Source organism: Mesoplodon densirostris, chromosome X (assembly GCF_025265405.1).
Source record: "Mesoplodon densirostris isolate mMesDen1 chromosome X, mMesDen1 primary haplotype, whole genome shotgun sequence".
Taxonomy (NCBI): Eukaryota; Metazoa; Chordata; class Mammalia; order Artiodactyla; family Ziphiidae; genus Mesoplodon; species Mesoplodon densirostris.
In genome coordinates, this window is record NC_082681.1 from 66,043,871 (window position 1) to 66,065,816 (window position 21,946).

General features: G+C 34.1%; 1 protein-coding gene across 2 annotated transcripts in view; it reads left to right on the forward strand.

The window, feature by feature from the left end:
• Positions 1-21,946, forward strand: part of CHM (CHM Rab escort protein) — a 184,096-nt gene that overhangs the window by 148,287 nt on the left and 13,863 nt on the right. Inside the window, exon 13 of one of the 2 annotated variants that reach the window (XM_060087621.1) lies at positions 20,058-20,156. In XM_060087621.1, coding sequence (XP_059943604.1) covers positions 20,058-20,156 — 99 coding nt within the window. Of the gene's footprint in view, positions 1-3,449; positions 3,531-20,057; positions 20,157-21,946 lie in introns of those variants that run through there. The other variant, XM_060087622.1, reaches the window with a different exon arrangement.

Below are 21,946 nucleotides of genomic sequence, written 5' to 3' on the forward strand. Positions count from 1 at the left end.
ACTAGGGAAAGCCCACACACAGCAATGAAGACACAACGTAGCCAATAATTAATTAATTAATTAATTAATTAATTAATTTAAAAAAACAAAAGAAAACCCAGGGAACTTTGCCATTTTGTTCCTTTGGTCCCAAGGTCCCTAGCTGGTCTGCCTTTCTTCTCTGTACTTCAGGGTTTTCTTATGTTTGTTTTATATATTATGTCCAAGATTTTTAGCTGTAGTTAGCAAGAACAATAGAGAAGAATACCTTTACTCCACCTGTGTGGAAATGGAAGTCCCAAAGTTTCTGAATGTTTCTGGAGTTTTTAGGGCTTTTGATATATAATGTCAAATTGCCCCTCTCCCAAAGTTGTATCAACTTGTATATCCAATGGTAGTTTATAAGCAAACATGTCTGTTTCTCTAAACAAACAAGAGCACTGGGTATTATCTTATCAAATCTCCATTGCCAGTTTGAAAGTAGAAAATATTTTGTTTAAATGTATATTTAATAATTCATGAAGTTGACCCTCCTTTCTTAGTGTTTATTGGGTATTTATACTTTTTCTGTGAATCCCTTATTCATTTCATGTGTCTATTGATTTTTCTTTTCTTATCAACTTATAAGCACAATATAAACATTAAGGGTAAAAAATAATTAAAAATAAACATTCATGAAAAGCTGCTCAACATCACTAATTATTAGAGAAATGCAAATCAACACTACAATGAGGTATCACCTCACACCGGTTAGAATGGCCATCATCAAGAAATCTACAAACAGTAAATGCTGGAGAGGGTGTGGAGAAAAAGGAACCTTCCTACGCTGTTGATGGGAATAGAAATTGGTACAGCCACTATGGAGAACAGTATGGAGGTTCCTTAAAAAACTAAAAATAGAGCTGCCATGTGATCCAGCAATCCAACTCCTGGGCATATACCCAGAGAAACCCATAATTCAAAAGGATACATGCACCTCATTGTTTATTGCAGCACTATGTACAATAGCCAGGATATGGAAGCAACCTAAATGTCCATCATCGGATGAATGGATAAAGAAGATGTGGCACATATATACAATGGAATATTACTCAGCCATAAAAAGAAATGAAATTGAGTTCTTTGTAGTGAGGTGGATGGACCTAGAGTCTGTCATACAGAGTGAAGTAAGTCAGAAAGAGAAAGACAAATACCGTATGCTAACACATATATATGGAATCTAAGAAAAAATAATGTCATAAAGAACCTAGGGGTAAGACGGGAATAAAGACACAGACCTACTAGAGAATGGACTTGAGGATACGGGGAGGGGGAAGAGTAAGCTGTGACTAAGTGAGAGAGTGGCATGGACATATATACACTACCAAAAGTAAAATAGATAGCTAGTGGGAAGCAGCCGCATAGCACAGGGAGATCAGCTTGGTGCTTTGTGGCCACCTGGAGGGGTGGGATAGGGAGGGTGGGAGGGAGGGAGACGCAAGAGGGAAGAGATATGGGAAAATATGTATATGTATAACTGGTTCACTTTGTTATAAAGCAGAAACTAACACACCATTGTAAAGCAATTATACTCCAATACAGATTAAAAAAAAAAGAGAAACTCTGTGGTTTCATATTAACTATAATGATAACATAAAGTTTGCTTATATAAATTTTCTGTCATGAGTAAAATTTTTGAACTAATTTTGTATTGTGAGGGATGAACCTATTTGTGTGTTTATTTATACATATGCAGACACATATGTGTATTTATCGGTACATCACTATATAGGAAACAAATTCCAAAGAGTATATGCCAAAATAGTCATAACAGTGGTTATCCCTAAATGGTGGGAAGACAGGTAACTAACTTTTAGGGTTTTTTTTTTTGTTTACCTTGATTTTCTGATTTCTCTACAGTATGAATTAAAAACAGATTTATCTGGTTATGCCACAAAGACAAAGGATCATATTGCAGACATGTATAATAGTGTAGCCAAAATGTGACCTACTATACCAGATGTTTGTTATAATTTTGATTATGTACAATTGAATCCACAGTTTGGGGTGTTTATTTCCAGGCTGCTACAATATAAAAATGTTTCAAGTGGTCATTAAATTTGAGCATTTTTCTTTATGCTTCATTACAAACCTTCCTACTTTGATACATAATTTCCTGAAATTTTAAACCACTTTTCCAAATTGCCTCACAACATACTAATCAGTGATCCATCTTAAGTTAGCCCTTTCCCATGTGGCTCCTTCCTTCTTTGTCATTTGGATTCTGTTCCTGCTTATTTCATTTATTTTTGTGTGTGTATACTTTCTCATCCCCAAACCTCTTCTTCAGGTCAGCTCATTGAGGAAAGTCTTTCTAATGATTGAGAAGAACAAAGCATGTATCTTTGTGTTCTGTAGTCATATGTAGCATGAAGTGGTATTGTGATCTTCACATTTTTTTTTTTAAAAGCAATATCTTATTTTAAACATCGCTGGGACATTTCCTTGGAATTTTGACATCGTTAAATTTCCAGTATATTCTTTTGGGGAAACACTAAAATGCATTTCACATGTATTTGTCTTAGTAGCTTTCTCATGTAATAGAGTTATATTTATTAATGGAATCACTATAGAGGTCAAGGAACTTCCCTCATATTATTAAGTTCTCCAGGGTTAAATGTTATGTGGTAAGAAATGGTGGTAGGACATCTCTGCACTTTCCAAATATAGGAGATCCCCACCTTTGGATGAAGTGTATTCTTTGACAGTATCTGTTAAAGCAATTTGTGGTGAGGCAAACTTTTGTCTACTCACCCCTGCATTTCACACAGAGACTATCATAAGCTTCGTAAGGGTTGGCCTTGCGGACCAGTTAAATGCCTGTTCATCCTTCAAATCTTAGTTCAAATATTATCACCTTCACCTGCCTCATTCATGTACTTAGGCTTTTGCTCCTCTATTTATGTAGAACTCGAACTTCTTTCTAAGTTAACATTTACTACAATTTAATAATAATGATAATTAACATTTATCAAGTACTTAATATATGCAGGCGCTGTTCTAAGTACTTCACATGGATTAACTTAATTTATCCCTCACAACAAATCTGATAGGTGCCATTGTCTTTTCTATTATTCAGATGAGGAAACTGAGACACAGAAAAGGTAAATGATTCACCCAAGGTCACAGATTTAGTAAGAGGGAGAAGCAGAATTTGAACCTGGACAGTCTGACTCTAGGGCTTACACTTTTAACCACCATACTATACTGTTTCTCAGAGTAGTTATAGCATAATTAGCTTTACATTTCTTATCCAACATGAGGAACAGAACCATGGCTTGCCATTTCTATTCCTAGAACATAAGTATTGGGTTGGCCAAAAAGTGCCTTTGGTTTTTAAGTAAAAATAAGACACATTTTTCATTTTCACCAAGAGCTTTATTGAACAATGTATTCACCCTTTTGTTTCACTACCTTCTGCCATTTTTCAGGCAACTTCATAATTCCATCTCCCCAAAACTTTTTATCTTTTTGAGCAAAGAACTCTTCCAGGTGCCTTCTACAGTCTTCCGGGGAATTGACACTTTTTCCATTAAGAGAATTTTGTGAAGACCGAAATAAATGGAATCCTAAGGTGCAACGTCTGGTGAATACGGCAGATGAATCAGAACTTGCCAGCCAAGCTGTAACAGTTTTTGCCTGATCATCAAAAGAAATGTGGTCTTGTGGTATCCTGATGGAAGATTATGCATTTTCTATTTACTATTTCCAGATGCTTTTTGTCGAGTGCTGCTTTCAGTTGGTCTAATGAGGAACAGTACTTGTTGGAATTAATCGTTTGGTTTTCTGGAAGGAGCTCATAATAGAGGACTCCCTTCCAATCCCACCATATACACAACATCACTTTCCTTGGATGAAGACCGGCCTCTGGTGTGGTTGGTGGTGGTTCATTTAGCTTGCCCCACAATCTCTTTCCTTCCACATTATAGTACAGTATCCATTTTTCATCGTCTGTCACAATTTGTTTTAAAAACAGAACGTTTCAATAGAGAATCGCATGCGGAAATACAGTCAAGAAGGTTTTTTTTTCCCTTAACTTGTGGAACCCAAACATCAAAGCGATTAACATAACCAAGCTGATGCAAATGATTTTCAACACTTGATTTGGATATTTTGAGTATGTCGGCTATCTCTCACATGGTATAACGTTTATTGTTCTCAATTAATGTCTCGATTTGATCACTGTCAACTTCAACTGGTCTACCTGACCGTGGAGCATCTTCCAGCGAGAAATCTCCAGCACAAAACTTCGCAAACCACTTTTGACATGTTCGGATCAGTCACAGCACCTTCTCCATACACTGCACAAATCTTTTTGTGCATCTCAGTTGCATTTTTACCTTTCTTGAAATAATAAAGCATAATATGCCAAAAATTGCTTTTTTCTTCCATGTTCAATATTAAAATTGCTAAACAAAATTCTCCAATTTTGATAAGTCTTTCATAAATGCACACTGATATGACAGCTCTCACATAAAATCTAAGAAAACTGTTTGGAATGAAGTTAAAGACAACTAAGTGCTACTAGAGCCATCTTATGGAAAAAACCAAATGAACCTTTTGGTCAACCCAATATGTACATTATGCTTAGTACTTTGAGTAAAAAAAAAAAGCTACCTGCAAAGTCTTGTTTCTAAAGTGACATTTTCTAACTTTAAAGCTAAAAAACTAAAGTTTCTTAGAATTTTTTTACCCACTAGCAAATGAAAAACAAAGGATTTTAAGGCACTCTGTCTTAATATTTCATGAAATTGAAATGAAAAATTATTTTAATAATTTGTTTTTTAGTTCATGTCCTAATGTTGTGGGAATCAATTTCCAGCTTGACTTTATAGGAAATTTAAGGAGCATACTGGTATAGTGGAGAGAATATTGGCCCAAGAGTCTACAGAATTACTACTTCCAATTAGTTATTTAAACTTGAACAAATTTCTTATTTTCTTGTGTCTTGATTTCTTCATTAGAAGTTGGGGGTGGGAGTTAGTCTAAAGAATTTAGAAAGATCCCATACAAATCGAACACTCTCAATGGTCAGATTTTGCATGTGTGTGCAAAAAGCCACCTGTCCTGTATACGTTTTTAATAATGTATGTGACAGTATTTTAAGCAAAATAGCTAAGATCCTTTTTCTTTTAAAGCTTTCTCCAACTTTCTCACTTCTTTTTTCTGTGATTAAATTATCTTACAGATACTTGCTATAGCTTAATCAATTTATAAATATAAAACCAGCAGTATAGACAAATGGACTGGTTTTGTTTTTTCAGTCTCAATAGTAAGGCAGCTTATACCAGGAAGGTTGACTGAAAGAGATAAGTTCGAATTTATTATTTATAGGTTACCTTGTTCCAGAGAAAAAAAAGAAGTTCATGTTCATTTTTAAGTCTTGTATGCTTTCTTCCTATAATAACATGCATGTATTTAAAAAGTCCCAGCTCATTTTATTTTCCTTTTGAAGCTCCCTGGTTATAGACAAATTTCTTAGCTTATAGTGTTACATAGTCATTCTCTTCTCTCTACTTTTACTTCTAAATCTCTTTTAAGAGTTTTGTCTTTTTTCCTGAACCTTTTGAATAAAGCATATCCTGAACCCAGTAGAACAGGTTTTTTAAATTTATATAATTGTTTCTTCACAGAAAATTTTCATTATTTCCCAGGTCAAGCACCAAGAAGTGAAAGTGCTGAATATTTATGGTGTAAGAACCCACCTTTTGAGGGAGGAGTTCTATGGAATTTGACATTATTCATACTTGGAAAAAAGTATCTTCAGAAGAATTTATCACAATTAGGATTCTTGAGAGAAGACTTTTTACTATTCTGTCTGAATGTTCTTGTTTTTATATATCTAGGTTTGCTATGTTGTGGTTTTCTCATATTTATATTAATTACGATGTTGAGCTGTTAATGATCATCCATGTGCTCATCATTTTGTAGAAATCAAAAAATAAAATAGTATTAGAATAAATTCTAAATGTTGTGTAAATTTGATATTTTTTAGTCATTAAGTGGGTTTTACTGTGGCTTATTTTCCCTTAAAACTGTTACTTAAGTAGACAAATACATCTAGACTTTGGTCCCATTTTATAAATGATAGGCACGTAATAATCAGTATTTCCAGCTGAGTGGAACCAAAAGCCTTCACTTGTTCTAAAAATTGAGGCTATAATGTTGAAATCATAATCTAAACTCATCGTTCTTCCTCTTGAAAGAATCACTTGAAGACAAATGTTGGCAACCACTGTAACTAATGCAGTTGTACCTGAGTAAATCAAACATAATCAGAATATATACCATTGAGGCTTTGTGACTTGAATTCATTCCTCAAAATTAATAAAATGAAATGTATAGAAAGTAAATGATGTGAAGTTTGGTGATTTATAGTTCAGTTGTTTAACAGTGAAATGCATTCTAAAGATACATTATTCATGAGCAAATTAGCTTGTTTGAAAGACATATGACAAAATTATGGCCTCTAGACAAAAAATAGGAATTGTTTAGTAAAAATTTGTCTTTTTTAATTGAAGTATAGTTGATTTACAGTGTTTCAGATGTTCAGCAAAGTGATCCAGTTATATATGTATTCTTTTTCAGATTCTTTTCTATTATAGGTTATTACAAGATATTGAATATAGCTCCCTGTGCTATACAGTAGGTCCTTAAGTCGTTTTTTTTACTTTAAATACTGGGTTTTATTGAAGCCTAACTCTAGTATAGTCCATTCTTCATTAGCCACAGCAATCTATATCTAATGATTTATTTCCTTTTAATGATGTTATTGATTTCAAAGGTGTTTATTTCTCAACACTTAAATAAATATGAAAAAACAAGGGAATTTAAATTTGTCACAGGTACTCTGCTTTTAGTTAATGAAGGTTTTATGTTATTCTTTCTGAGCACATACTAAGTACTCATTGACTAATTCTGGTACTCAGTTTATCTTTACCTCTGTTGAGTATCTACTGCTCAAACTTGCTCATTCTTGAATCAGCACCAGCTTTTACTTTCTTCCCATTGAGAACAGGGTAGAATTTTGTGACCTTTTACAGTATAATTCAGGGTAGACCAATACTCTGATACTTTATATTAAATATTTTTCAATTGCTGTGTTGCATTCAGTGAAGCAGACATAAAATTCATTTTGTAGTCTTTGTTGAAGACAATCTTATATTAATGTTTTAGGCATTGTGTAATAAGCTAGAACATATAATTATCTCAATATTTTCAATTTGTAAACAATTTTATTTTTTTCTTTTTACAAATCACATGCTTTAGACTTTTTAATTCTTCATCTAATGCTATGTCAATACTGCACCACACCATAGTCTTTAAGTATGTAGCCAAGTATGTACTTAAAACATTAAAATGCCTTAAATTCACTTTCACCTTTTAGTCTTCTTAATTTAAGAAATTTTCATGGCTTATATTTGGCTTGATTTAGAATTTATAAAACCGTAAGTGTACAATTGAAGTTTACCTTCAGGTAGTATGGGGATAGTGTATAGTTCAGTTAACAAGAAAGATGCATTCTAACGATACAGTATTGTATGGTAGTTGAGAACAGTCTGGGTTCAAATCCCAGTTCTTTTACATACTAGTTGGATTGACCTTAGGCAAATTACTTAATCTCTCTGTGCCTCACCTTCCTTATCTATAAAATAGGGATGATGATAGTACCTACCTCAGGATTGTTATCAGGATCAAATTCATGTGAACAGTGTATAGCACTTAAAAGTGCTCAGTACAGGGCTTCCCTGGTGGTGCAGTGGTTGAGAGTCCACCTGCTGATGCGGGAGACGTGGGTTGGTGCCCAGGTCTGGGAGGATCCTGCATGCCGTGCAGCGGCTGGGCCCGTGAGCCATGGCAGCGGCTGGGCCCGTGAGCCATGGCCGCTGAGCCTGCACGTCCGAAGCCTGTGCTCCGCAGCGGGAGAGGCCACAACAGTGAGAGGCCCGCGAACGAGAAAAAAAAAAAGTCCTCAGTACATACTAGTTTTTACTTAAAAATTGATCACCAGAGGGCTTCCCTGGTGGCACAGTTGTTGAGAGTCCGCCTGCCAATACAGGGGAAGCGGGTTCATGCCCCGGTCTGGGAAGATCCCACATGCCGCGGAGCTGCTGGGCCCATGAGCCATGGCCACTGAGCCTGTGCGTCCGGGGCCTGTGCTCCGAAACGGGAGAGGCCATAGCAGTGAGAGGCCTGCGTACCACAAAAAAAAAAAAAAAAAAAAAAAAATTGATCACCAGAGTTAGAAAGATCGTAGGAACCATAGAGGTGTGTTCCAAAATCATGGATGAATACTCTTGGACACGTGTGTTGGTGAACTGAGCCAATGATTATCCGTATTTATTTCAGAATAATTTCCTGCTCCAAAAGCAGACGTCTGATCTGCATACAGACCAGAAATGCCTGGCAGAGATGCCTTCTAAGGAAACTGGAAATACCGTTTGTTCAAAATGAAAATATTTTAGGTGACTTGTTAAATGAGTTTTCATTACAATGGAATTGAGGTTAGATAGGAGAAGTTTGAAAGCCAGTTAGAAATATCAATTAGCTTGTAAATACTGGTCAGTAATGCATCATTTTTTTAGCATCCCCTAGGGTGCTGTAGTCTCCTCAAATGCATTCTTCAGATAGCTGAAATGTATCCTTTCAGGATTGAAATTTATTAGGATTGAAGTTTTTTAATAATTACCTTCCTAGCATGTTTCACACATTTCCTTTGCCATAGTATACTGAATATATGAAACATAATTTAACCTTTTTTTGTTTGTTTTGTTTTCTGGTCCCTAACTCTTTTTTATTTAATTTTTATTGGAGTATAGTTGATTTACAATGTTGTGTTAGTTTCAGGTGCACAGCAAAGTGAATCACTTATGCATATACATATATCCATTCTTTTCTAGATTCTTTTCCTATATAGGCCATTACAGAGTATTGAGTAGAGTTCCCTGTGCTATACAGTAGGTCCTTACTAGTTACTTATTTTATATATAGTTAACCTTTTTCTTATAATTTAGGGATATTGTGAATATTATTTATTATATTTCATTGTAATCCAGTGATGCCCTTGAGGCCTATTGAGGTGTTTAAGTCTATTTGTTCCTATGCTAAATGACCCTAGACTGTCATGCTTTTATCATTTCTTGCATCTACATTTTATGTCTTCCTCCAGCTGTTTTCATGCAACTGTCAGGATGTTCTTTCTGGCCGCTCTTTCCACACACTGCTCTTCCCCCTTATTTGCTACTTGGAATCTGCAGAGGGCCAGAAAACAAGATAGCCAAGCTTGTTGAAATTGATGTAATATTAACATAACCAAGTCCTGAGAAAGTGGTTGTGTTAGTCTATGGGTATTTTAACATCTACCTTGGGTGCTGAAGCCTTTCTTCAGGGGGGTTGGACACACTTCCTGGTTCTTGATTGTGGATGAAATACTTCTGAATAAATGAGGTCTTACTGTAATTGCAATATAAACAGAAGTCAGTATTGGTTAAGTGTATTTGATACACTGATAGCAAATCATTGTTATCCATTAATGTAGGGGTTTTCTAAGCAACCCTAGGTTAGCCTAGTTATTTTATCTTTTTAAAGTAGTAATGTTACATTTTTTTAATCTATAAATCAATTTAACTTCCCCTCCCTTCAGGTAATTTGATTCAAGTTTTAAGATTTTTAAATATTTGAAATTTATTTATTATGTTTTCCAAAGGTAAACAAGTTATATTTTTTACACACATAGTGCATCTTTCAAAACATACCTTACATCTTTATTTTCAACTCATCCTTTTTTATATTCTAAATGAATCTAATATGGAATTTATTTTCTTTTAAAATAATTTGTAAATGAGCAAAACATCATCTCTGTAGCCCTTCCATTTGACATTCAGTTTCACTTTTTTACAGTACTTTTTCATATTCTAAGCAGCTTGAAATCTCTATTTTTGTGTACATGGTCCGTCAGTAACAGCTGCTTTATTCTGGGATTTGATGTTACAGGATGTTATTTATCTGTGATATGGTTATATATTTATGAATACATAGTGTGAATATATATTTACAAATACATAGCGTGAATATATACACATATGTATATATATATATACACATAAGTATATATATAAATGGATCAAGAATTGATCATAAATCAAGAATTTTATGTAGGTACTGGTTTATATAATCTTTTCTGCTTTTATGATTCTTTAAAGAAAATGTTATATACCTTTTATAAAAATGAGTTTAGATAATGATTTAACACAATCATTGGTGCCTTTTTTCTTTTCTCTTTTATTAGTATTGTCATGAAGCACGGATTTGATCTTGCAAATAAACTGATTTTTCCTAGTGATCTTAAGTTGACATTCAAGGGTTTGTTTTTTGTTTTGTTTTGTTTTGTTGTTTCCATTAAATTCTATTGAGAAAGTGCAAACTGACTCGAGTTACTCTGGAGTTTTTCATGGTTAGATTCAGAAACCAAACTGTGTGCCATATGTCATCAAACTCAGTTGCTCACTTGGTATCATAAAGAAAATGTGTTTCTGACCTTTTCTGTCTTACTGACACAGTCATATTCTTACTTGGACTATATTACATAAATGACATTTGGCCTTTATGCCTATATGAAAGACAAGTTATGAGCCACATCGATCCCTATGTTCATAAATTATTTAGTCCTAGTTAGGTTGCCCAACAAAATGCACTTGTTGACTAGCCCATACGTAAAGTTTCTTTAAATGCATTTGGGACAATTTTGCTTACTTGTATGACTGCTGTGTGTGATAGTCTCAGAAGCTTGAGAAATAGAGTTCCTATTTTTTTCAGCAAGCATTCATTTAGGTTTTACATTCACATTTGTAATGTCATCAATTTTTGGGTTAACATCTGTCATCATTGAAAGAATCATGGCTGATGAGTATGAAGTTAGATTCATAAAACTTTAGAACTAGAAGAAGTCTTGTAGATGGAACTAATTCCACTCCTTCCATTTAATCATGAGAACAGAGGCCAGAGAGATAAACTGATTTGACCAAATTGATACAAAGACCAAAGTAATACCAGACCTGCATAGCCATCCTCTACTGTCTCACCCTGCTACTGCACATTAGACTTCTCACTTTTGTCACTTTTAAATGTGTACATTATTGTTCAAATTCTGAGTAGAAGTTCCACTTCCCATGTGTTTCAAAACAACAACTTGTAAGAAGGCAGTCATTTATGTGAGAAATGGGTGTTCCGAACCCAGTTTTAGAGAACTGAAAGTGTGTTATTTCTGGTTTGTGTTGAGTGATGTCTGACTTCTGAGTTTCAGATGCTCTTGTTTCAGTGGTGCTGATTGTGACTGGCACTCCATTCACCAAAGTTTTTCAGTTATTACCCTTATGCTATGGTCTATGAATTAAAACTTCTTTTGTAGTTTCTTTTTTTCTTAAATTGAAATATAGTTGGTTTACAATGTTGTGTTGGTTCCTGGTGTGCAGCAAAGTGATGCAGTTATATATATGTATATGTGTGTGTATGTATATACATATATATACATACACACATATATATATACATATCTCTTCTTTCTCAGATTTTTTTTCCATTATAGGTTATTACAAAATATTGAATATAGTTCCCTGTGCTATAAAGTAGGGCCTTGTTTATCTGTTTTATATTTAGTAGTGTCTATCTGTTGATTCCAAGCTCCTGATTTATCCCTCCCCCCACCTTTCCCCTCTGATAACTATAAATTTGTTTTCCATGTCTGTGAGTCTGTTTCTGTTTTGTAAATAAATTCATTTGTGTCATTTTTAGATTCCACATATACGTGATATCATATAGTATTTGTCTTTCTCTTTCTGACTTACTTAGTATGATCACCTCCAAGTCCATCCATGTTGCTGCAAATGGCATTATTTCATTCTTTTTTCATGGCTGAGTAATATTCCATTGTATATGTATACCACATCTTCTTTATCCATTCATCTGTTGATGGAAAATTAGGTTGCTTCCATGTCTTGGCTATTATAAATAGTGCTGCTGTGAACACTGGGGTGCATGTATCTTTTCAAGTTAGAGTTCTCTCCAGATATATGCCCAGGAGTGGGATTGCTGGATCATATGGTAGTTCTATTTTTAGTTTTTTAAGTAACCTCCATACTGTTCTCCATAGTGGTTGTACCAATTTATATTCCCAACAGTGTAGGAGGGTTCCCTTTTCTCCACACCCTCTCCAGCATTTATTATTTGTAGACTTTTTGATGATGGTCATTCTGACTGGTGCTAGGTGGTACCTCATTGTAGTTTTGATTTCCATTTCTCTAATTTTTTTGGAGTATAGTGGATTTACAATGCTGGGTTACTTTCTCCTGTACAGCAAAGTGAATCAGTTCTAAATATACATATATCCACTCTTTTTTTAGATTCTTTTCCCAGTAGGCCATTACAGAGTATTGAGTAAAGTTCCCTGTGCTATACAGTAGGTCCTTACTAATTATGTATTTTATATATAGTAGTGTGTATATGTCAATCCCAATCTCCCAGTTTATCCCTCCCTCCCTTTCCCCCCAGTAACCATAAGATTGTTTTCTACATCTGTGACTCTATTTCAGTTCTATAAATAAGTTCATTTGTACCATTTATTTTAGATTCCACATATAAGTTATATCATATGATATTTGTCTTTCTCTGTCTGACTTACTTCACTCAGTTGACAATCTCTAGGTCCATCCATGTTGTTGCAACTGGCATTATTTTGCTCTTTTTTATAGCTGAGTAATATTCCATTGTGTATATATACCACATCTTCTTTATCCATTCCTCTGTTGATGGACATTTAGGTTGCTTCCATGACCTGGCTATTGTAAATAGTGCTGCAATGAACATTGGGGTGCATGTATCCTTTCAAATTACAGTTTTCTTCGCGTATATGCCCAGGAGTGAGATTGCTGGATCATATGGTAGCTCCATTTTTAGTTTTTTAAGGAACCTCCTTACTGTTCTCCATAGTGGCTGTACCAATTTACATTCCTGCCAACAGTGTAGAAGGGTACCCTTTTCTCCATACCCACTGCAGCATTTATTGTTTGTAGATTTTTTGATGATGGCCATTCTGGCTAGTGTGAGGTGATAACTCATTGTAGTTTTGATTTGCATTTATCTAATAATTAGCGATGTTGAGCATCTTTTCATGTGCTTCTTGGTCATCTGTATGTCTTCTTTGGAGGAATGTCTATTTAGATCTTCCACCCATTTTTTGATCAGTTTTTGTTGTTGTTTTTGTTATTGAGCTGCATGAGCTGTTTGTATATTTTGGAGTTTAATCCCTTGTTGGTTGCTTTGTTTGCAAATATTTTCTCCCATTCTGTGGGTTGTCAATTCGTTTTGTTTATGGTTTCCTTTGCTGTGTAAAAGGTTTTAAATTTCATTAGGTCCCATTTGTTTATTTTTGTTTTTATTTTCATTACACTAAGAGGTGGATCCAAAAAGATATTGCTGTGATTTATATCAAAGAGTGTTCTCCCTAGGTTTTCCTCTATGAATTTTATAGTATCCAGCCTTACATTTAGGTCTTTAATCCATACTGAGTTTATTTTTGTGTATAGTGATAGAGAATGTTCTAATTTCATTCTTTTACATGTAGCTGTCCTGTGTACACAGCACCACTTATTGAAGAGACTGTTTTTCCTCCATTGTATATTCTTGCCTCCTTTGTCATAGATTAATTGAACATAGGTGCATGGATTTATTTCTGGAGGTTGTATCCTCTTCCTATATTTCTGTTTTTGTGCCAGTACCATACTGTCTTGATTACTGTGCTTTGTAGAATAGTCTGAAGTCAGGAAGCCTGATTCCTCCAGCTCCATTTTTTTTTTCTCAAGATTGCTTTGGCTATTTGCGGTCTTCTGTGTTTCCATACAAAGTTTGAATTTTTTTGTTCTAGTTCTGTAAAAAATACCATCAATAATTTGATAGGGATTGCATTAAATCTGTAGATTCCTTTGAGTAGTATAGTCATTTTCACAGTATTGATTCTTCCAGTCCAAGAACATGGTATATCTCTCCATCTGCTTGTGTCATCTTTTATTTCTTTCATTAGTATCTTATAGTTTTCTGAGTACAAGTTTTTTGCCTCCTTAGGTAGGTTTATTCCTAGATATTTTATTATTTTTGATGTGATGGTAAATGGGATTGTTTCCTTAATCTCTCTTTCTGATCCTTCATTATTAGTGTATAGCAAGAGATTTCTGTATCTTGCAACTCTAACAAATTCATTGATGAGCTCTAGGAGTTTTCTGGTAGCATCTTTAGGATTTTCTCTGTATAGGAACATGTCATCTGCACACAGTGACAGTTTTACTTCTTTTCCAATTTGGATTCCTTTTACTTCTTTTTCTTCTCTGATTGTCGTGGCCAGGACTTCCAAAACTATGTTGAATAAAAGTGGCAAGAGAGGACATCCTTGTCTTGTTCCTGATCTTAGAGGAAATGCTTTCAGCTTTTTACCATTGAGTATGATGTTAGCTGTGGGTTTGTCATGTATGGCCTCTGTTAGGTTGAGGTAATTTCCCTCTTTGCCCACTTTCTGGAGAGTTTTTTATCATAAGTCGGTGTTGAATTTTGTCAAAAGTTTTTTCTTCATCTATTGAGATGATCATATGGTTTTTATTCTTCAGTTTGTTAATGTGGTATATCACATTGATTGGTTTGCATATATTGTAGAATCCTTGCATCCCTGGGATAAACCCCACTTGATCATGGTGTATGATCCTTTTAATGTGCTGTTGGATTCTGTTTTCTAGTATTTTGTTGAGGATTTTTGCATCTATGTTCATCAGTGATTTTGGCCTGTGATTTTCCTTTTTTATGGTGTCTTTGTCTGGTTTTGGTATCAGGGTGATGGTGGCCTCATAGAATGAGCTTGAGAGTGTTCCTTCCTCTGCAATTTTTTGGAAGAGTTTGAGAAGAATAGGTGTTAACTCTTCTCTAAATGTTTGATGGAATTCCCCTGTGAAGCCGTCTGATCCTGGACTCTGTTGGAAGTTTTTAAATTCAGTACTTGTGATTGGTCTGTTCATATTTTGTTTCTTCCTGGTTCAGTCTTGGAACATTGTACCTTTCTAAGAATTTGTCCATTTCTTCTAGGTTGTCCATATTATTGGCATATAGTTGCTTGTGGTAGTCTCTTATGATCCTTCTTATTTCTGTGGTGTCAATTGTAACTCCACCTTTTTCATTTCTAATTTTATTGATTTGAGTCATCTCCTGTTTGTTTATTTATTTTTTTGATGAGTCTGGCTAAAGGTTTATCAATTTTCTCTTCTCAAAGAACCAGCTTTTAGTTTCATTGATCTTTTCTGTTGTTTTCTTTGTTTCTATTTCATTTATTTCTGCTCTGATCTTTATGATTGCTTTCCTTCTGCTAACTTTGGGTTTTGTTTGTTATTCTTTCTCTGGTTGCTTAAGGTGTAAGTTTAGGTGCTTATTTGAGATTTTTTTTGTTTCCTGAGGTAAGATTGTATTTCTGTAAACTTGCCTCTTAGAATTCCTTTTGTTTCATCCCATAGGTTTTGGATCATCATGTTTTTGTTGTCATTTGTTTCTAGGTAGTTTTTGATTTCCTCTTTGATTTCTTCAGTGAACCATTGGTTGGTTAATAACATATTGTTTAGTCTCCACGTGTTTGTGTTTTTACAGTTTTTTTTTTTCCTGTAGTTTATTTCTAATCTCATAGTGTTGTGGTCAGAAAAGATGCTTGGCATGATTTCAGTTTTCTTAAATTTACTGAGGCTTGATTTGTGGCCCAATATGTGATCTTCCTGGAGACTGTTCCATGTGCACTTGAGAAAAAAGTGTATTCTGCTGCTTTCAGATGGAATGCTCTATATATATCAACTAAATCCATCTGGTCTAATGTGCCATTTAAGGCCTGTGTTTCCTTATTGATATTCTGTCTGGATGATCTGTCCATTGGTGTAGGTGGGTTGTTAAAGTCCCCCCACTATTATTGTGTTACTGTCGATTATCCCTTTTATGGCTGTTAAGATTTGGCTTATATGTTGAGGTGCTCCCACATTTCTCTAATAATTAATGATGTTATGCATTTTGTCATGTGCCTTTTGGCCATATGTATGTCTTCTTTGGAGAAATGTCTATTTAGGTCTGCCCATTTTTTCATTGGGTTGTTTGTTTCTTGATATTGGACTGTATAACTTTTTGTATGTTTTGGAAATTAAGCCCTTATTGGTCACATCACTTGCAAATATTTTCTCCCATTCCGTAGATTGTCTTTTCACTTTGTTTTGCACAGCTTTTGCTGTGCAAAAGCTTATAAATTTGAATAGGATATTTTGCAGTTTCTTTAATGCCGATACAAGGCTAAATATATTGCCAAGAGAAGAATTGTGATAGAGAACACATTTTGTCATCTTTTAGCCCGTTAAGCCTTTAAGCAGTTGCTAAATGAAGTAAAAGGAGCATACTTTATAAAAGGTAGAGTCAAGGTTTAAACCATTTTTTGAGTCAGTTATAATCTCACATGATGCCAGTGGCTCATGTTTCCAGTTCTATTGCATCTTCTACAATCTTAGTTATAGTTGTTAATTGGCACTAATGAATGTGATGCTTTTAGGAAAGCAGTTGCCCCATCTGATCTAATTTGAGGTCATTTTTAGCATTTACTGAGCAAGTTGGTTTCGTGGAGAGGAGTTAAGGTCACAGAATAGAAAGGAGCATTTTACACAGAGTTAAATTTTGGTAGAAATATGACAACATGTTCTATAGGTATGGTTTTGCAATTACGTTAACACCTTAAGGTATTGAAACCTTTTTACTCATGTACCCCTCAAACACGTATAATTTGACATATACTGTTTTTCTTCATAAGATTCAAATAATCACCAGAAGTGTAGTTTCTAACATTATAAATGTTGGTATGTAATGGTAAAATGGTAACATCACCCCTTTAAATGTATTCAATGGAATTTAAGTGTCAGAGATATTTGATACCCACTATCACCCACTTCAAATAATAAATAGAAATAGATTTTTTTTAATTTCCGAAGACAGTAAGCTTTAAAAAATGTCTTCTGGATTCAGTAATTAATCCAATTATATTTGTGCAAAATTAATCAAACTATCCTAAATATATTACAGTTTTGATAAAGGATTATTAAACACAAAGTAAATTTCTTGAAATGCATTGTGTAATAAAATCGCAGGAGGTGAGGTTGAGCATCTGGACAGTGACTCCCTTAGAGTTATTTACCTTGTGGAAAGTCCTCTTGTATCTTTATACACCTCCCAGTTTTAATGTTGCTGCCTTAAGTGACTAGCTGCACCTTCTACAGGAGATTATTACAGTTACACAACATTGTTCAGTGACTAAGAGCAGGCACTCTAGAGGCAGACCACATGGGCTTGAATTCCAACTCTGAGCCCCAGCTTTTCCTATTAGTAATTGCATAACTTTGGGAAATCTGCTTAACTCCACTGTTCCTCTGTTTTCTCACCTGTAAAATGAAGATAATAGTTTTCTGTTGCACAGGTAAAATGAAGTAATACTTCTGACATGCTTAGGGTAGTGTCTGACACATGCACGTTCACCATACAGTAAATTCTAGATAATCTTTTAAATTCTTTTGAGAATTTTAAAGCTATATCTTAAAGCGTCTGTGAACATTTCTCAGGCAGATTTAAGTAATTTGAGGATTATCCATTTATGCTTTCCTTACTTCTACCCTGGTCAGTCAGATAATTTTTCCACACTTCATATAAGTAGCTAGTAAAATTTTCCATATGCATGTGTATGCATACATATATTTGTATGCACATGTATGTCTTCCTAAGACTGTGAGTACTTAATGTCTGCTCATGGCAGGGAAGTGAATTGTCTTTAGCCACAAATGTTTATTAAACACCTATTGAAAAGTGAAAGTTATATTCGACAAAGAGGAAAACTGACTCTAAAACTTGCCCTTGCTAAAGACTTACGAGATGTATGAAGATTAATAAACCAATTCTGAAAATAATCTGAATTTTAAAAAAATACAATCAACCTCTGATTTGAAAAGAAGCAATAAATTCAGAGTAACCTATACAAGGAAGTGACATAGATAACAGGAAAAGCAGGTAATAAGCAGGGAGAAAAAATTGTTCATACCTTAAATTTGTAAATGAATTAATAATGTAGCATCTAAGTAGAATCAAGGTATTAGAATTCAAGGTATAGATGTCTTTAATTTTTCCTTCTAAGAATTGTAATAAAAGTTATTAAGGACAAGATGATAATCTGACTTTATTACTAGAAATTTTTGCTAACATTCCATGAACTGAACTCTGTTACACTGTTAGGAAACATAAGGATATAGTTACTCTGGTGTATTTCTTTTATATATCCTGATTCATAGAACTAGTAGTTTACCATTAAGATATTTTTCAAAATATGCTTTTTTATTTATATTCATGTTCATCTGCTTTTCCCCCTAGTGTATATTAGTTGAATAGGAAAGAACTGGAAAATTGAGAACTTTGACGTGAATGTTGGTATTTTGTGAGACTGTGGGATAAGAGAGATAGGACAGTTTCTCTCAAGTGTTACATCAGATATTTCTGCCTTTATAGTTATATACTCTGTTTAATTCAGCATTTATCTAGGGACTTTAAACTCCCTCCCTACCAAAGTTATATTGCATTTGAAAATTTTAAGTTCATTAGGAATAATTTTGTTGTAAAGGTTATTATTTTGAATATACTTTTGAAATACTGTATATCCTTCAATATCCCAGAACCAATGGGAATCATTGTTATATTCATATAAAAACATTGCTTAAATAAGGTAGATATTTTATTAGGCCATACATAACACGGGAACTTTCTTAGAATATCACTTTCTTTGGTGCACCTGGAAAAAAATACTACAAAATTTGATTTTAGCTCACATGGTTATTGAGTCTCTTTATGCTTAGATATATTTTAGAATAGAATGGGGAATTAATTTTAAAAAGGAGAATTCTATTCTGATATTGCGCTTCCATGATAAACTTTGAACCATGTTCCTGGGGTTTAAAAAAGTCTACTAGCCTAAAGTAAACTTTTAGAAAAGAAGTGCGTGTACTTCTCTACTGGTGTTTTAGGAGTAGGAATGTCTCAGTTGTTTTACTTTTCTCTAATATATATTCTTTCTGCCATAATTCTGTTCTGCCCTAAACCCTTTCCAAAACCACAAGAAATACTCCCATTTAGGGATCCCCTTAGTTCTTCCTTTCAGTATGTAGAACCTTTTGTCCTTCCTTTGCCCTTTCTATGTAGGCCTTTAGGAATTCTAAGTGTCTTAGGCTACAGTATTTCACTTCTGTGAAGGACCTTTTTTGTACATGATATTCTCTAACCCGAACATTCTCTGAGGTCTAGGCCCCATGAACCTGTAAATGCAAAGCAAAGTGATTTGGAAATCCTGAAAATATTACACTAGTTTTGACTTGTGCCATATTATGGACTTTTAAGTATATGTATGATTCAACTAAGCTAACAATGTTCCCCAAAAAACTTTCTTAGAGAACGCTATAATGAATAGATGATTTGTTTTTAACTTATCAGTAAAGCTTGTATAAATGTTTTTTTCTGTCTGAAGAATAGTATGTGTTCTCTAGGTAAAAAAAAACAGTCCACTTTCAGTCTTTTTATACAATATTTTGCTTAGCAATCCTTTTCCACTCTCATTGGGAATATTATAAGGATGGCTTAAGCTCTTTCTATGAATAAATGGTTTCCTAAACTTTTTTACCTTGCTGCTTTTACATAACCATCAACTGGTACTTAGTCTTGAGTCTTAGTGTGCTCCCTCTTGGTTATTAGTTAACATATATTTTCACTACTTTTTTAAACACACATAGCATATTGTTATGGTTTTTACATGTCCCCCATCCCTAAGTTATAAAGTTCTTAAAGGCAGGAGCCATGATGTGCTTGGCTGTATTCCCCATGGCACCAGCTTAGTGCCTTGAATATGAGTACACAGTGAAATTTGTGATAAGCAGGAACTCAAAATATTTTTTTTTAAACAGATTTGGTTCATTTGACGTGTACGTCTTCTAAAACAGCAAGAGAAGATTTAGAACCAGTTGTGCAGAAATTGTTTACTCCATATACCGAAAAGGAGATAGGTAAGAACAATAATCAGTGATTCATGATGGAAAGGTAACGTGACCACTTTACTCCTCTTTAGAGATCTCAGGAAGGTTTCTGCAACCTGAATTGAAAGGTGATGTATTCAGCACCAATGCTTACATGTTTTACTAGGATGACTAAGCACATTATCTTCCTAAAAATGGGGAAATATTTATAATGATAAGTGAAAAAGCTACATCTCACACACAATGTATATAATTAAGTGCAAAAAATACATTTATATGTGTACATACTCATATGCATAGAAAAATGACTGTCAGGAAATCTCTCAATTTTGGTGGGATTGTGTATATTTTTCCTTTTAATTTCTTTATTTTATAGATGTTGTATGAAGAGCATATATTCCTTTATCAGAAAAAGTTATCTTCATTTATAAAGAAAAAAAAAAACTTGGTTCAACTGAGAGAAGGTTAAGCTATTAATTGGCAAACGTAGGAATCCTTCCTAACCAATAATTGTCTTTTCATGCATAACATGCTAGTGATGTGATAAATATTTAGCTTTCAAAACATATATGCCACTTTGCTGCCTACTCATGGTGGAAAGATGCTTTTCAACCACGAATTTTTTTTAACTTTTCTCCCCGCATCATAGGGTAGCCCTTGTAGCTATGAATGGAGCAAATTATAGTGAATTCTATGTGTAGGTGATCAAAACATGGCCTAATGGATCTTATTCATTTATATGAAGTGACAGTGATTTTCATTATAGGATTTGGATGTCTACTTGAATCCTGGCCAGTTCATTAATTCATATATCTTCATTTTCTTTGGATGTTATGTTTGTTCAGGCAACCATTTATTTACCCCTACCAATTGTATTTCCTTTTAGCGCATCTTCTGTGTGTCTTGTTTGTTTTCTTTGCAAGATAGTGCATAAAGGGGCATTTACATAGGAAAACAAACTGCTCCGTTCTCAGGAGCTAATATCAATATAATTAATTTCTTTTTGGGCTGCTTGAATCAAATTCTGCAGTCTGAAAATTTACTTCACTTTAGTTTGGAATTTAATTTGTTTCATATTTACTCTTTTTTTCCATTGGAAAGTCTCATATAAATGTATTGTTAAAAATTTGATTGCAGAGTTACAGTACACAATAATATTCCTAAATGTAAAATGGAATAATAGTTTTATCTTTGGCTTTAGTTACCTTGATTATAAAAACTCAGAATTCCTTCTTTATTTCTGAATTTTTTCATAATTTTTGGTTGTAATTTCATTGTGTGGTGGTCCTAAATAATATACTAAATTTGAATATTATATCATTGCTCTTCACTTTTTAAATGCATTTTCTTTTTTAAAAAATCAAGATGGGGAAATTACATATTCATTACTTAGCATCCTCTAGCCATTTTAGATTTTTAAACATTAATCTTAATGGTTAATGTGATCCCATTTTGAAATGCTGTATTGTTTAGAACCTGAGTGAAATTCTTTAGTAAGAACTATGTGCTCAGAGGGGTCCTCAGGTGCACTGAGGCACTGAAAAGCCAGTTTTCACTGACACATAGGCCTTTTTATCATCAGGATGAGGTAGTGGTCATATTTTAATTAAAATGTCAGAACAAATACTGTTGGAGTTATTGAAAATGAATCACCAGATAAAGTGAGCACTGGGCCATGGCAGGTCAAAGAGGCAAAGTCACCTGGAGAAGAGAACTCAATTCATTTTCCTGCCTAAATGAGGAAGAAGGAACTTTATGAGCAATATGGACTTTTAATACATTAAAGCACATTCTTCTCTGTAGCAAAAGCCCCTATTTTC